Source organism: Xyrauchen texanus, chromosome 13 (genome assembly GCF_025860055.1).
Source record: "Xyrauchen texanus isolate HMW12.3.18 chromosome 13, RBS_HiC_50CHRs, whole genome shotgun sequence".
Taxonomy (NCBI): domain Eukaryota; kingdom Metazoa; phylum Chordata; class Actinopteri; order Cypriniformes; family Catostomidae; genus Xyrauchen; species Xyrauchen texanus.
The window spans coordinates 22317252-22331512 of record NC_068288.1 but is presented as its reverse complement, the minus strand read 5'-3'; the positions used below and the strand labels follow the sequence as shown (position 1 = coordinate 22331512).

At 39.3% G+C, this 14261-nt stretch overlaps 1 protein-coding gene across 1 annotated transcript; it reads right to left on the bottom strand.

Moving 5' to 3' along the window:
* Positions 1–1185: 1185 nt before the first annotated feature.
* Positions 1186–10678, bottom strand: LOC127654354 (angiomotin-like 2a). Its single transcript, XM_052141490.1, has 11 exons — positions 10533–10678; positions 8833–9606; positions 8522–8714; positions 6878–7022; positions 6689–6775; positions 4897–5192; positions 4598–4797; positions 4383–4484; positions 4087–4253; positions 3582–3764; positions 1186–3233 (listed from the first exon to the last, which is right to left on the bottom strand). Exons 1-11 carry the CDS (start codon positions 10583–10585, stop codon positions 3154–3156), a joined length of 2280 nt encoding a protein of 759 aa, XP_051997450.1. The 5' UTR covers positions 10586–10678; the 3' UTR covers positions 1186–3153.
* Positions 10679–14261: the final 3583 nt, after the last annotated feature.

Genomic DNA, 14261 nt, shown 5'->3' with positions numbered 1-14261 from the left:
AAAACAGAATCCTACTGAAAAGCACACAAGTTCCTAGTATAGTAAATCCCAGTATACTTACAGTATCTAACAATATTAATTGGCCCACAGCTTTTATGCAAAATCAGAGAATTAATAATTTTGTTCAGAGTGTATTCATAAATGACATTGCTATTAAAAGAGGATTATCATATTAAAGAATACTGTACTGTAGTGTATCCTGAAACATGAAAATATAGCCACTGCCGTCTGGACCAGACACCAAAAAGGCTGCTCTTACACGGTGAATCATTTGTCTGCATTCTTTAGAAAACTATTTTAAAAATGCGCCTGATGAACAGAACTTGGGAGTCAAAGTCATAAGAGGGCGGAAAGGTGAAACTCTACCAGACACATTTTTTGGCATTAATCATATTGAGGAGTTTTGAGGCTCATAAAAGACATAAAAAACCCAATCTGATTACCGCTAAAGACAAAATGAGAACAGCACTTCTTATCTAACATTTCATAGATCATTCTTCTTCCTCTTTTGGAACTGAATGTGTTAACAGTTTTTATTATACCAGGGGGTAAATTCCACATATGTCTTGCTGTTGAGCTACAAAGCTTTGAATCATTTTGGCTTAATGAATTCCAAAACATTGAGAGACCCTTGTTAGCTCTAATTCACGGTTGAATGTCCATGAGTTGCCAGTAAAAAAATCTCCCCTGTGAAGCTTACATAGACCAATGCATTCTTTGTTTGAAAACATCTTAAAACCTAAAGTTTTTAATTCTTGTCATTTTGCTGCCATCACTTGTACTTATATTGGTTTGGTCTGAATTGTTGACTTTTGCACTTCTTTTGATTAAACGTGTGCTGTTGACGAGCACAACATCCTTTTTCATTCTCTTTATGAAGACTGATGCCAACAGTAAAGCAGGTGGCAGCATCATTTCACTGTTGTGAATAAGGCACCCTTCTGCTTGGAAATAAGGATACCATTCATGCCAATGAGGGGACTGAGATAAGAGCAGTTTGTACAGACTTGCACTTGTAAAACATACACACACACCTCCCCCTATGTGCATCTGTCTTTTTAGTTGTACATTTGTTGAAGATAGAAAGCAACAGACACTTTGTCTTTGTAAAATATATATATATATATATATATATATATATATATATATATATATATATATATATATATATATATTAAGGTTTAATTCAAATAACTGAAATGTTAATGACATACAAAAAAAAACAAATTCCCAATCTAGAAGTTCACAGCAACATCCAAATATGGGTCAACCAGTTTAAACTGTGTATCTACATTTCACCTTAGTAATGCTCATATTTTTATTATATAACTTAAATTGTAATGCAAATCTTTGGCATTATGTTCACATCACAAAATACCAAAAAGTAAAATAATACACAAAATATATTAAATTCTCTTGTTTCAAAAAAGCCCTTTCTGTAAACAGTCCAAGTAGTGAAAAAAAAAAAGCATTTAAAAAGCATGACTCGTTACAAAACATTGACCAGCAAATACTTTGTATCGAAGGCAATAGGAATATAAACATAGCATGTAATGAGTGAGAAAAGGTTAAATTAACATGATACGATACATATTACCCAAATAGATAAGACTGATGTTTACAAATGGTAACTGATAATACCATTATTCTACCATCTAAAACCAATACAAGTGCAGTCTTAGTTGAGAACAAATATATCAGACAGACAAAAGAAATGTTACATTCTCAGCAAACCTCTCACAAATCAAAGCTAATCACATTTGCTAGACAGGAGAACCATAGATAAATCATCAAATGTTACATTTTCGGCATCACAGAATGTAAATAACCCTTCCATTTAGATACTTGCATTAGAACCTGCTACCACAGCATTACGGAAATAAATAAATCCAAAACAAGGATGGTAGTCTAAATGCCAACTATTCTGAACAATTCCAAGGGTCAGACTTCAGATAGCCTTTTTTTCTCTGAGCAGGGGCATTCCACCACGGAGGAATGTGAGAAGATTAGCTCCAGCTTGTCTGTGAGGGAGTGGCAAGCTTGGCAGATGCAGTTTGAGGCACAATATAGTAATAATAATAATAATATGGCATCTGAAACATCAGCCCCCTGTGCCTCCTTAGGGTAGCAGTTCCCCTTAGTGTCACTATAAAGAGTTAGTAGAAGTATGCACCCTTTCACTGTCCACAAAAGGAGCCTTCCCATTCCATTCCTTAAAATGGGGAGTGAAAAGCTCCCACTGTCAGTCAATTATAATAAGAACGCCAACTGTAATGATAATTTAGTCAAAGGGAGTGTTGTCCAGATGGTATTTACATAACTATTCTTGTAAACGGTCTAATACTAGGCCTACTGGTTCAAACTGTACTTGGCTTCCCACAATCCAAACTATTCTTTTCTTGATATTTAAGGATGAAACAGTTGTGATGCCACATCTACTATACATGGAGCATGTAATATTAGACATATGATCATCTGTGTTTTTTAATTATCTAGGAATGTGGGATATAGTCTTACATGGATTTGTATACTTAGCAGGTAAAAAAAGAAAACTGCCCTTGGTTTCTCCATAAAGGAAAGCAAATGCAAAAACATAAAATGTTATCACAATCAGTGGGATGGTTCTTATGTTTTTTCCTATTTTTCCATGCTTACAGCACTCACAAACACGTCACACAGTCAGCAGCAATACATGTAAATAAGTTGCATAAAAATGAACATAAACATATATGATGTGTTTATGTGCAACTATGGAGTCTCATGCTAGCTTTGTGAAGCTCTGTAGTAGAGTACTGTCCAAGTACCTCAGATTCAGACTTCTTACAGTCCAGCTGGTTGAGTCACCAGTTGAGATGGAACAGTCATTTTTGCACTGTGGTGGGAACTTGTCAAGGGAGCTCAGCTCCCTCCTTCACTGAGGATTCTTTTCATCTGTTCCTGAAGTTATCTTCAGTTTTAAGTTAAGTTTTCATCCCGGTTTCTTCTTCTTGGTTCCTGGTGCAAAAAGCTGACTGGCTCCAATGGCGACCATGCTCAAGACAAGCACATCTTCTCTTCACATGGGTGGTTTTCAGTCCAAGACCGAGAGAGAATCCTCTTTGTGTAAGAGCAGCATCAAGCTGAGAAGTGTTTGTCTCAGTTCTCAAAAATCTTTTAGATGAGAATTTCCACCATGTCATTTTCAACACTGCTGTTGATCTGGGTTGTGTTGAGAGAGACCAGAGAGTTGTAATCTGTAATGAAATACAAGATTTTCAGTTTTCTTGGCTATTACCTGGATTTAGTGGCAAATTTTACAAAAGCTCCACTTTGTTCACAGATATCAGGTTATTCTTTAACCACTATGGTTCAAAAGGGCAAGAATGCACTATCATTATAGAGAGAACTTCCAACCATTGTGTTCTCATTGTCACCTGATATAGATCATACAAATTAACTATATGCTCACAGTAGATGTCACATCATACTTCAACAATCTCATCATTTGTTCTTGTAAAACAAATATGAGCAAAAAGGAGGTATGTTAAAAGAGGGAGAGATTCTAAATGGAAGAAAAGTGTCAGATTTGTTGGCTTACACACCAGAGCTGGAGGAAATGGAGGGTTCAGGATCAGATAATGTGGCAGCAGGTTCCGAGATAGGGTCGGTCTCCTCTACAGACTCCTCGCATTGGGTGCTGCTGTCTCGACACTGAGTTTTGGCAAGTAAATGGGGCAATGGGGACAATAACTCGACTGCTGTCTGGTCATCTGAGAGGCTCTTCCCTGCAATCGCAGATGGAAAAGGAAACGCTTTAATTACTATGCATGCCACCACGCAAACATTTGCTATCCTGTAAACTCCCTTTACTATTCTGGAGAATCTATTCCAGAGAACGGGAAGACCAAAATGCACAAGATGTAAACTATTTTAGGAACAGCAGCTAGTCACTTCACTCATTTTATTTTGGTTGACACATTCTTCCTTGGCGACATTACATTGCTACTAAGTAAAGAAGCCGCCAATTGTCCTGCTAAAAGTATATGTAATTTTTGGTTCTGGCATGTCACATGCTTTTGGCCTATAGGCCTGCACCACTATGCTCACCTTTTGTTCGGGTTGTGGAAGCTGTGGCGACTGTGTTGATGGAGGGTACAGATCGAGCGGGACGAATGCCTTGCTGCTCAGGCCGACCTTGCTCTCGTCGTGAACGATGCTGCAGGACCTTTATAATGGCATCTTTCTCCAAAAGTTGAGCATAAAGAGCACGAATCCTGAAAAGAACACAAAGGCTACTTCAGATATAGCACTAATGCCTAATAAATTACCAAACACATAATGTTGTGAAAATTTTGACTGAATTGACTATAAGGCTGAAAAAAATATCAGTGGACGTACAGTACCTGATTTCCATCTCCTGATGCCTATGGTTGGGGGAACGCAGGTCCTCATTGAAGCTGTTATTGGGTGAATGTCGAGGTGAGTGGTTGATGATGGTTGTATCCCTGGAAAGAGCATTACAGTTATTCAGGAGGAAAACATTACAACTAATTTGTTTTAATTAGCTATATCCTGTCCTTTGAGGCAAAGCTTTTCTACTGGTTTTCTGTTGACTCACCTCCTGGCTGCTGCAGTAGCGGCAGCATCCATGGCGAACTGACGCATTGTACTCTCCTCAAGATACTTTTGCTCCCAACGGGTGATATCAGCCTCCAGGGCTAGAACTTGCTCCTCTCTTTCCCTCAACTGCTGTTGTAGAGATGACACATTCAAGTCTGAGAAGGATACAGGGCTCATCTGCTGGGCTTGAGATTGCCACTGAAAGAGAGAGGAGATGTGGTTGAAGAATGATCTTCCAAAAGATAAGATATCCAGTGAGACCATCCAGGCTGATGCATGAGAGAGGTCTGCTTTTACCTGTTGAGCTCTCAGACTCTTCAACTCCTGCTCCAGTCTGGTCCGTAGTCGTAGCTCCAGTGATTCCCTCTTTTCACATGCTGCCTGCAACTGGGCCAATGCACTCTGCATCCTTTCCACTTTTTCGACGTAAGCTCTCTTCCTGCGTAGCTCCTCTTCCAGCTGTCGATTCCGTGTTTGAGCAGATACCAACGCCTGCTCCAGGGCTTCTCGCCGCCTTCTCCACTCCTCTCCTGAGCCCCGCAGATGCAGCAGCTCTTTTTCAAGATGCTCTCGCTCTCGTCGGTGATCCACATCTGTGAAGAAAAAGAGACAGACATTGTGAGAATAATGCAGAAAGATGGGTACTAAACTCTTAATAACTCTACTACGCTATTTAAGCAGAGAGCTTTCACTATGTGGTAAGGATACAGCACAGATACAGTATGTGCCAGTATTGTTCAATCATATTTCCTTTGGAATGTTCTGCTTATGCACAGTGAATACTTTTCAGACATAATGCATAGTTGTTAGACAGGCCACAAAATGAATGCCCATGCTCTAGGGCTGTGGTGAATCTAAAGCATTCTCTGGCTGCAGTCTTATTCTAACCAATTCTCAGGGATAAGCTTCCCACAGGAGTCTGAAACAAAAGAGGGATGCTTGATTTACACACGTCTGTCTGGGTTTTAGGGGAGTGGCCAAGTCTCTCCATGTCCTTTGACCTACACTTCAGACTGCTTTAGAATGGCCAGATTACAAAAGCAATTCAGTGAATTCCCTTTTGGGATGCTGAATTCCACAAACCCACATCAACTCTTAAGATCACTTGGCACACTGAAAAGGTGCACAGTAAATCTCAACTCATCTTTTTGGGTCACTCTGAACACCTTGCGAGATAGAAAACAAATTAGACAGCAATTAGTGTTCGATGCTGCTTCTACTCTAGGGCCCTGATTATTCAACCCAAAACAAATGCCTTTGGATGGAATGCAGACTTCCTCTTATCCACTTACGCACACAGGCACGTCTTTGTACCAACTGGATCTCTGGAATGCCTCTGAGCCAGGCAGTAAACAAGCAAAGCAAATACCTCCACAAGGTCATAAAGCATAATGTTAACATCCACATCATTTTAAGCCTTCAGAGTTGCTGAATCTTGCCTAGGATATGCATCTGTGGAACTATGTGTTGGATTAGAAAGCGGTTTCTCCTCTGAACTAAAAATAATCCCTATTATGATTAGCAAAATGAATCCAGTTTACCCTGAATTCTTTAGCCCTAATATGCCCAAAAATCTGCCTTTGGTCTATGGGGGAACCAGAAGAGGGTGCTTAGGACCTCAGAGGCTGACATAGGGGGTGGACTTGTGGGGAACTATTCCAGGAGGGCAGGGCATCCCAAAATACCTGAAAATATTCTAGGAATCTAGGTCACATTTACTTAGAGAGATTATAAAGGTTTGTGGTCAAATTCTGAAAGCAACTATGTGAGATACACTCATTTTATTTGAATCAGCACCAAATTAGCAGCTATTCACTGAACCCTGCATGCATACTAAAGTAGCTGATAAAAAGTGCCATCCTTTGCTATGCTAATGGTACATTTCAACTTAGCAAGGAATATATCAAAACAAACACTTTCTCAGGAATCACAACAATACTAAACACGCAGTACACTATTGTCAGAGGAATGCATCGTTATGCCTACAATGTAAACATAAAAACTCAGTGGGAACAGCTGTAGATTCTTGCATGGTTGACCACACATTATGGGAAAGACAATTTATAGAGATTCTAAGGGGAATTCTTACTTTGCTCAACCAGTTTGGCGAAGGCATGCTGACTCTTGTCTTCCACTTCCATGGCTGCTCTCTGTTTGTTGGCTGTTTCCAAGCGATCTAATGTGGGAGTTAACGATTATATGTATCACCTCATATCTAAACATGTGGCTCATATTTTAAACCCTGAAGACAATTACTGAGGTATGTGAAACATCTTACCCCTGAGATCTCTGTTGAAGTCATGGAGTCGCTTGATTTCACAATCAAGCTTGTTCCTCATGGTTTTCTCGAGGGCTTCTCTCTTTGCAGATCCCTTCATTAGGGTCTCGTAGGCCTCAGATATCCTCTGAATCTCCTGCTCCAGCTGAAATACAAAAGAAAGTCATCTTAATATCCACCATGTCCCCTTTTCCCCACAGGAATTTACCAATGACCATCTGAATAAGCTTTAATGGAGCTTAAAAGGTACCTTACTTCTTACACCTGAACATAATGACACAAGGATCAGAAAGAGGGAATGACAGATTGACAAAAAAAATCGAAAGAGAGGAAAATCGAAAAGAATGTGCTTGGCTGAGGTCTTAGCTGCTCCTGCCCAAAAGTGAATACATCTCTCAGAGCTCTTCAGGGACTGGGATTTGAATTAACATTCCAGAAAGAACACTTATGAGTCCCAGGTGTCTGCACATTCATCTCCATACAGGGCAGGGTGCAAAAGGCAAGCGAAGGGAACAAAGGAAGGCAGTAAACGTTGAAGGCATACCATTCACAAAGGAACAGTTCTCTTTTTACTTGTGAAAGAGCACATTTTCCCCAAAGATTATTAGACCCAGTGTAAGTAAGTGAAGGTTTAAACTTTGATTTTAGTACATTTCCTTGTGCATTGAATGAGAACTATGGTTGTAGACATTGATCAAATGAATGTGTTGGTAAATTCATAGGGAGAACCTTACTTGCCATGTGGGGTTCTGTTTAAGAGTGAAAGTGAAAGGGGCCATTGAGATGGGAAATCCACAGCTGTGGCGTCTGGCTGTTGCTCTTTGCAGACCAGTCCAACAGCTGTGGTCTACGCAGAGACACTGGGATGAGCTAAGATATCTGCTCCTATTGGCATCCCATTGGATTTCTCAGAAAGAGTGCCTTATAGCAATTCAGAGAGGCCTCCCCTTCTGAGTTCCCTGTTTACAATCCATCGCTCTATATGAAGGTGGATCGATCTTTCTAATCTGCTGTATTAGAATGGCCCTCTTCTAAAGATACAGTTGTCCAGGTGATAAATATATTTTAATGGAACTTCAATTCAATCCGCATAAAACCACAGTATGATGTATTCAAGGAGCACCAAAGATTAATATTTTTGTCTGTGTTAAAGCTCAATAAAGCTTTAACACACACAATAACTACACCAATAAAGCTTTGCAAATGGCAAGATAAGCTAGTTTTTCTTCCCTTATGCTGCTATGACATTCTGGCATTTCAGTGATGACATTATCGCATTACAGAAAAATGCCTGGCATTGCAGGCATTGGTGAATTCTGTGTTTTCTCAGATGGCTAAATAAGTTACCGAGAAATTTCACTCAGTCACTAGAAATGAGTCAATGAATTAAAATCCTTGTGATCCTCTCCTTTGTGCACATTCCTACACGGAAAGAGGGCAAATCTCTTCTAAGAATGCAGCCGCTAGAAGACACTGGTGCACAATGATTTCTTGTATCTACACCCTTTGTAGGTCATTTCTGAGATCAGAATCAAACTACAGCTGCCTCTTTAGCATCTATGGCAAAGTGTGGGGTCATTCCAAGAATATCACAGTTCTAGGACGTTTCTAAGAAGCTGACTGGAACAAAAAGCCCTCTCATACCTTCTGTAGCCTTGCTGCCTTCTCACTGTAGCTCTCCACTTCTCCTCTCAGCCTCTTGTTCTCTTTAATCAGCTGCTCCAGTTGACAATTGTTTGTGGGGATGCTGTATCCTCCAACGATGACATCCTGGCCAGCAGGGGTCACCGTGGGCAGGCCGCTATGGTGGAGGGCATGTGACTGGGTTGGAAATAACCTGAGAGAAAAACATACAGATAAATACAAATTCAACCCATAATACTGTGCCATGAAGACCAAATCAACAACAAAATATCAAGCCATTTAAAATAAACAACATCAGTAGCTGAAAGTACCTGTGATGTTGTGAGTGAAAAGCAGGAGGGGGCTCTTTGTAATAGTGCCCATGTTCCTGTGAATGGCTAAGCATATATCCAGGGGATCTGACCATGAAGGGATACTCCGGGGGTGGACCACGCTGGTCTGACTCATGAATTGACCTCTCATTCACAACAGGCCCAGGGTGATTATTGAAGAGCTGAGGGTAGCTATGTGATGAGCTCATGGGAACATTGTCATGGGCACAATTCCTCTCCAGAGAGAGCTGCATGAGGCGTTCGCTGAGTGAGCGAGCATGCTCCCGTTTCATATCCCACATGCTTTTGTCCTCCTGAGACACAGCAACCACTCCAAGGGTCTCGAGATGTCCAACCTGCCCCCTCTGGTAGGCTAGGTACTGCGAGTGTGCTTTTGCCTCTTCGTACGTGGGCAGCTCCTCTGTGTGGAGCTGATAAAGGTGGCAGACGGGACTCTCTAAATGCTGATAGTCCCCCTGGTGCTCTTGGCCCTGAGGCTCCTGCCTGGTGGACAACTGGGGGGAGAGGTATTCCTCTTGTGTTAGGCTCTCTAGGGATGAACGAGAGCTTCCTGCACCCCCACCGCTGCTACCTCCTCGCAGAGCCTGCTGCTGGATGGCTAACAGAGTTGGATCGGTGGGGTTCCCATAACGGAGCTGCTCTTGAATCAGTCGATGCAGCACCGTGCCAGAAGAATCCTCTGCGGTTCTCATTTCAATCTTTTTTTCTTTTTGCGCACTAGTGTTATGAGAGATTTTTGATTGGACTGTGTTCCTAATTAAAAAAGAAAAAAGGTCAATGTAAAATAAGCATTTCAAATGCTAATCTTTTGTATTATTGTTCTTCTGTATTAAAACTACATAAATCACTAGAATGAGATGAAACACCACTGCATACTCTACAGGAAGCAGCAAACACCAGTGAGTCTCACTCATGCCACATGTTTCTAGGCTCTCTGCCTTTACACATAGCAACACCACGTTTGCCCAAAATACCACTGACACCATCCTCCAACAGTCATCATGCAGTCTGAATATTCCAAGTTCTCAAAACAGATCTTTAAATGGACCAACATACTGGAAATGTGAGCAATAGCACTAATTATGTTTGTGCAATAGGGCATAATGAAAACATAAAACAAAAGAATAAGAAAAAACTAAACAAAATCTAAAAAGTTAAAAATCTTTGAGAGTGAATGGAATGTGGGTAATTCCCATAACATTTCCAAAGTTGACGATTATTTCCTGCTGCAAACACTTGCACATTCCACCAAAACACCTCTGTTTTCCAGCCACAACTGTAATATTGCTGTTGCATTCTAACGTGCCCAAATGAGTGCGAATGCTATGCAAGGGAGATTGTAAAGTTGGCCAGTTCATCATTCTTTCCATTCAGTTCACCCTGAACTTACACCCACAATGTTATTTCTGCCAAAACAAAACATGCAATTTCATTTGCGCAACAACAGGTGAACAGCGCGCGTTTTACAAGTAAAATTGTCGTATTCGCATCTTGTACATAATCCTAAAATCATAACGTAGATCTACAATCTATAAAATACATTTTAAAACACGCAGTAGCCAATAAAATCAAATGTTAACTGGCAAAAAACTCATCCAAGGAATGTGCCATAAAAATGTTCATTTACAGAGATCCTCAGTCAAGAGAATATATATTTTTTTAAACCCTTTGAAACTCACCGAATCACAGTCGTATCAACAAAAGAAAAATATGGACCGTGGTCTGTACTCATATATCTGTTTAACGATAAAGATAATCCTTAAGAAAATTCGTTGAGTAAAAGGCTTATATTTCCATGCGTTTCAATTCAGTGCGCGTCTGGAGAGCTCCTCCAGCAGACTGAGAGCAGAAGGGGAGGGGCGCCGCTAATAAGTGTCCGAGCTCCGATTGTTCGCGGCCCCTGGAATGCGTGGAATGCGAAGGCTGCGAGTCCCTCGGGGATCAAAAGCAGTTCCGCTTGTCGCTCTCCCGCCTCCTTTTCGAGAGACCTGTTTTCACTCGCTGCCGCTGCCAGGCCGATGCGCGCTTGTCTTGCTTCACGTGTTGAAGCGTTAAATGTTGTTTGTTTATAATGGAAAAGATGTTGAAAAGGTTGTTACACACTGTGTAGAGGAACTGTAAATAATGTTGTTATTCTGTTTTGTTTTACCTTCTTTTAAAGTTGCATTGACTCTAGCTATAGTATGCTAATGTGTGCCCATATAAAACCTATGGAGACGTTGTCATCTTAGATAAGGTTTATTAATATGTGTTCTTTGACATAGAGATAATAGGCTATTCTTCATTTCTGCTACTTTTTGTAGTCACTTTTTATAACAATTGTATTGTTAAAAACATGCCATTTCATGCCAAGTTCTCCTATTCAAAATACATTACAAATTAAATTCCCACAAAACAAAATGAATAGGCCTACACATCTATTGTGATGAACGTGTTTGTAATTTCCGAGTTATTTCATTTTGATTTGAGGTTAAAGTCAAAGGTGTAACCACAAAAGCTGACATTCTTGAAAATGTTGAAAAAATAAATAAAACATAAATGCATTGATCACACTACCTGACTTTGGAGGATAATATATTTTATCCTCCAAAGTCAGGTGGTGTGATCAATGCAGGTATAAATTATATATATATTTTTTAAATAAATAAAATCCAATATTCTGTCATTTTTATATCTTGTTCAGGTCAAATGGAGAAATCCTACGAAAATATATTGATAATCGTGACAGAATTACATGATAGATATATATATATATATATATATATACTATATATATATATATATATATATATATATATATATAGATATATAAAAATATATTTTTTACATTTTGTGTACACTGATGAGTACACAAGGTACAAGGTAAGAATTGTAATTCCTTTTAAAGTTATTAAATTATTTATTTATGCATTTATATATTTGCAGAAAATGCAACATGGATACAAAGATTTGATTTATACAAACTTGAAAATGTTTTAAACTAGATTTTTAAAAATATTTCTCATTTTGATTGCCTGACCACTGGACAACTTTATTTGTCAATGACCAATATTCTTGTCATGATTCATTGTTTTGGTATAACAGAAAACAACAAGACAAAGAAGAAAGAACAAAAAGCATAAAAAATAAGAAAAAAACATCCCCTAAAACAATTGGTTGGTTGTGTATCAGAAAATACAGCCCACAAGCTATTAGAGAACTGATTTAAAGATCTTTTGTTTGCTCTGGACTGGTGAATGTTTAAGCCATGGCCCGTGCCAGTTAATTGCTGAGTGTGTCTTTGTGGAAGATTGGGAGGGGGGTGTCTGTATGTGTTTGAGGCATGCTGCCAACCAGCTGTCCATGGAGAGCAATTCTCTTCCACCCCTTAATCATGCCTCAGAAAGAGAGATGTATTGTTCTCTCTTAAGCAGACATTGCTGGGGAGAGGTCTACCATCTGCTCCTATACCCTACACATTTTACACAAACACTCTATTCACAAACACACACGTCTGACCCCTTCACACATATACATTTTGTATGCCATGTCCATACACTACCTTTCATCATCCTTTATGCTTTCATTACAGACCATTCCACACTTATGATATTTATTATTATTTGCACTGCAGCTCCATGTTTTGGCACCATAAACAAATATTTACAGGCAATGACAAATTGGTATAAAGCAGACAGCCATTTTACTAGATGACAGATCTGTTGTTGAAGATGAACACTTCTTACAATGCCGGGTTTGGAACACGAAAGTAAAGTTTACTGAGGTAAACTGCTACAGAAGTACATGGGAGAACATAGCAAATACTAAAAGAAAAAAAATCCTCTATTACATTTACGTAATTTACTCTCATATCAACATTCACTTTGAGAAGGTAAGCTATGGATTACAGTAATATAGAAGATCTGTTGAAAACATAGCCACCTGCTTGGGAGAATATGCTTTGGAGAGTTAGAAAGCCCCTACATTTTGTGTGTGCGGCATCTGTTTAGAAATCAAGCCTGCACTTGTTGATTAGACAGTTGGACTCCCTTCATATCACCTGAACAGATCTGTTCCTATTCTTCCACATCTTTTTATGCAAACTTGCCAACAGTCAAACATAAATTTTCCTAAGAAAACTACCAATAGTACATTTGCACGGCAGTTACGGAAGCAGCAGGTTAAGCCAATGATTTGTCAACATTTGCCTATACACTCATTTCCCTATGCACTCCACCAGAGTTTCCTCTGGCTTCGCCCTACTTATATTATTAAACAAATATTGATCTTCTATACATATTGTGTGTGCTGCTGTTGGTACCACTATAAAATGAGACTGTAATGCCATTATTTATTGAAAATTTCAGGTCATATATGTATAATCAGGAAAGGTCTTTCTCTGTATACATTAGCACATCTAAAAATAACTATCAAAATGCATCAAAGGCCCACAATGGAGACTAATGTGTTGAACTATAATTCTTCTCTAATACTCTCACTGGGCTTTTGATGTAGCATGTTTCGTTTCATTATATTATTGAATGTACAATATCAAGAGAGTCATTTTTTATTAGAAAGACAGTGAAGCTTACGGAAAGGTGCGAAGACTCACTGTCTCAGCCTTGACTCTCTTTGTCTTCCTGGAGAGGGAGGAAATGGCTGCATTCCACACATTAGCATGTGCATTGGGGCCAGTGTGGCTGGAAAAAGAGGGGTAAGGAGGGTTTTACTTAATTAGACTTTTATTTAAAAACAGCACATTATTTACATGCATGAGCAACTGCATTTACAACAGCTCTGTGTGTGCATGCTTATATGTGTGTTTTTTAGACTTCAAACATAATTTTTTAAGATTATATAATATCACTCTTGGCTTTGGATACAGCTAAAACTGTCATACAGATAAACTTAAGATAAACTTGAAATTGAAAAAAGTAATTGGCATTTGCAGGCTCTGAGGCTGTAACAGAGAATGCCACTAAGATTATGTCAAACAACTGGTCTAGAAATGCATTTTCCGACTCCAACTGCACCTGCCCACAATATAAATTCCACAAAACAACTTCAAGGAAAAGCATGTGGGTTCATAGATGAGCTGTTTTGATGGAACTGAATATTTAACATTATTTGTGTCGTATAGCAGTGTGAAAGGACCATTTACATGGCATGCATTTTCTTAAATGTATATTAATTTCTTCACTTATCCCAACAATTCCTATTTTTGCAAACTATATATCCATGATCCAACTGACAAAGACTTAGGGTCTATCTCTGGTGTCAAAGTGCATCTGCTGGGGCAGTGGTCTTTATCTCTCTCATCACCTCAACCATATTTCAACCAGCCCTTTGGACTTACATTTGCCTACCCAAATCCACCATGGCCCGAGGGTCAGTGTTCCACTAATGACCTGTCGTTCTTATTCTAAATA

Coding starts and splice junctions, on each gene's coding strand:
- LOC127654354 (XM_052141490.1), bottom strand. CDS start 10,585: ATGAGTACAGACCACGGTCCATATTTTTCTTTTGTTGATACGACTGTG. Junction 9,607..10,532: donor GTTGATACGACTGTGATTCG/GTGAGTTTCAAA, acceptor TTTTTTAATTAG/GAACACAGTCCAATCAAAAA. Junction 4,485..4,597: donor GCTACTGCAGCAGCCAGGAG/GTGAGTCAACAG, acceptor TGCTCTTTCCAG/GGATACAACCATCATCAACC.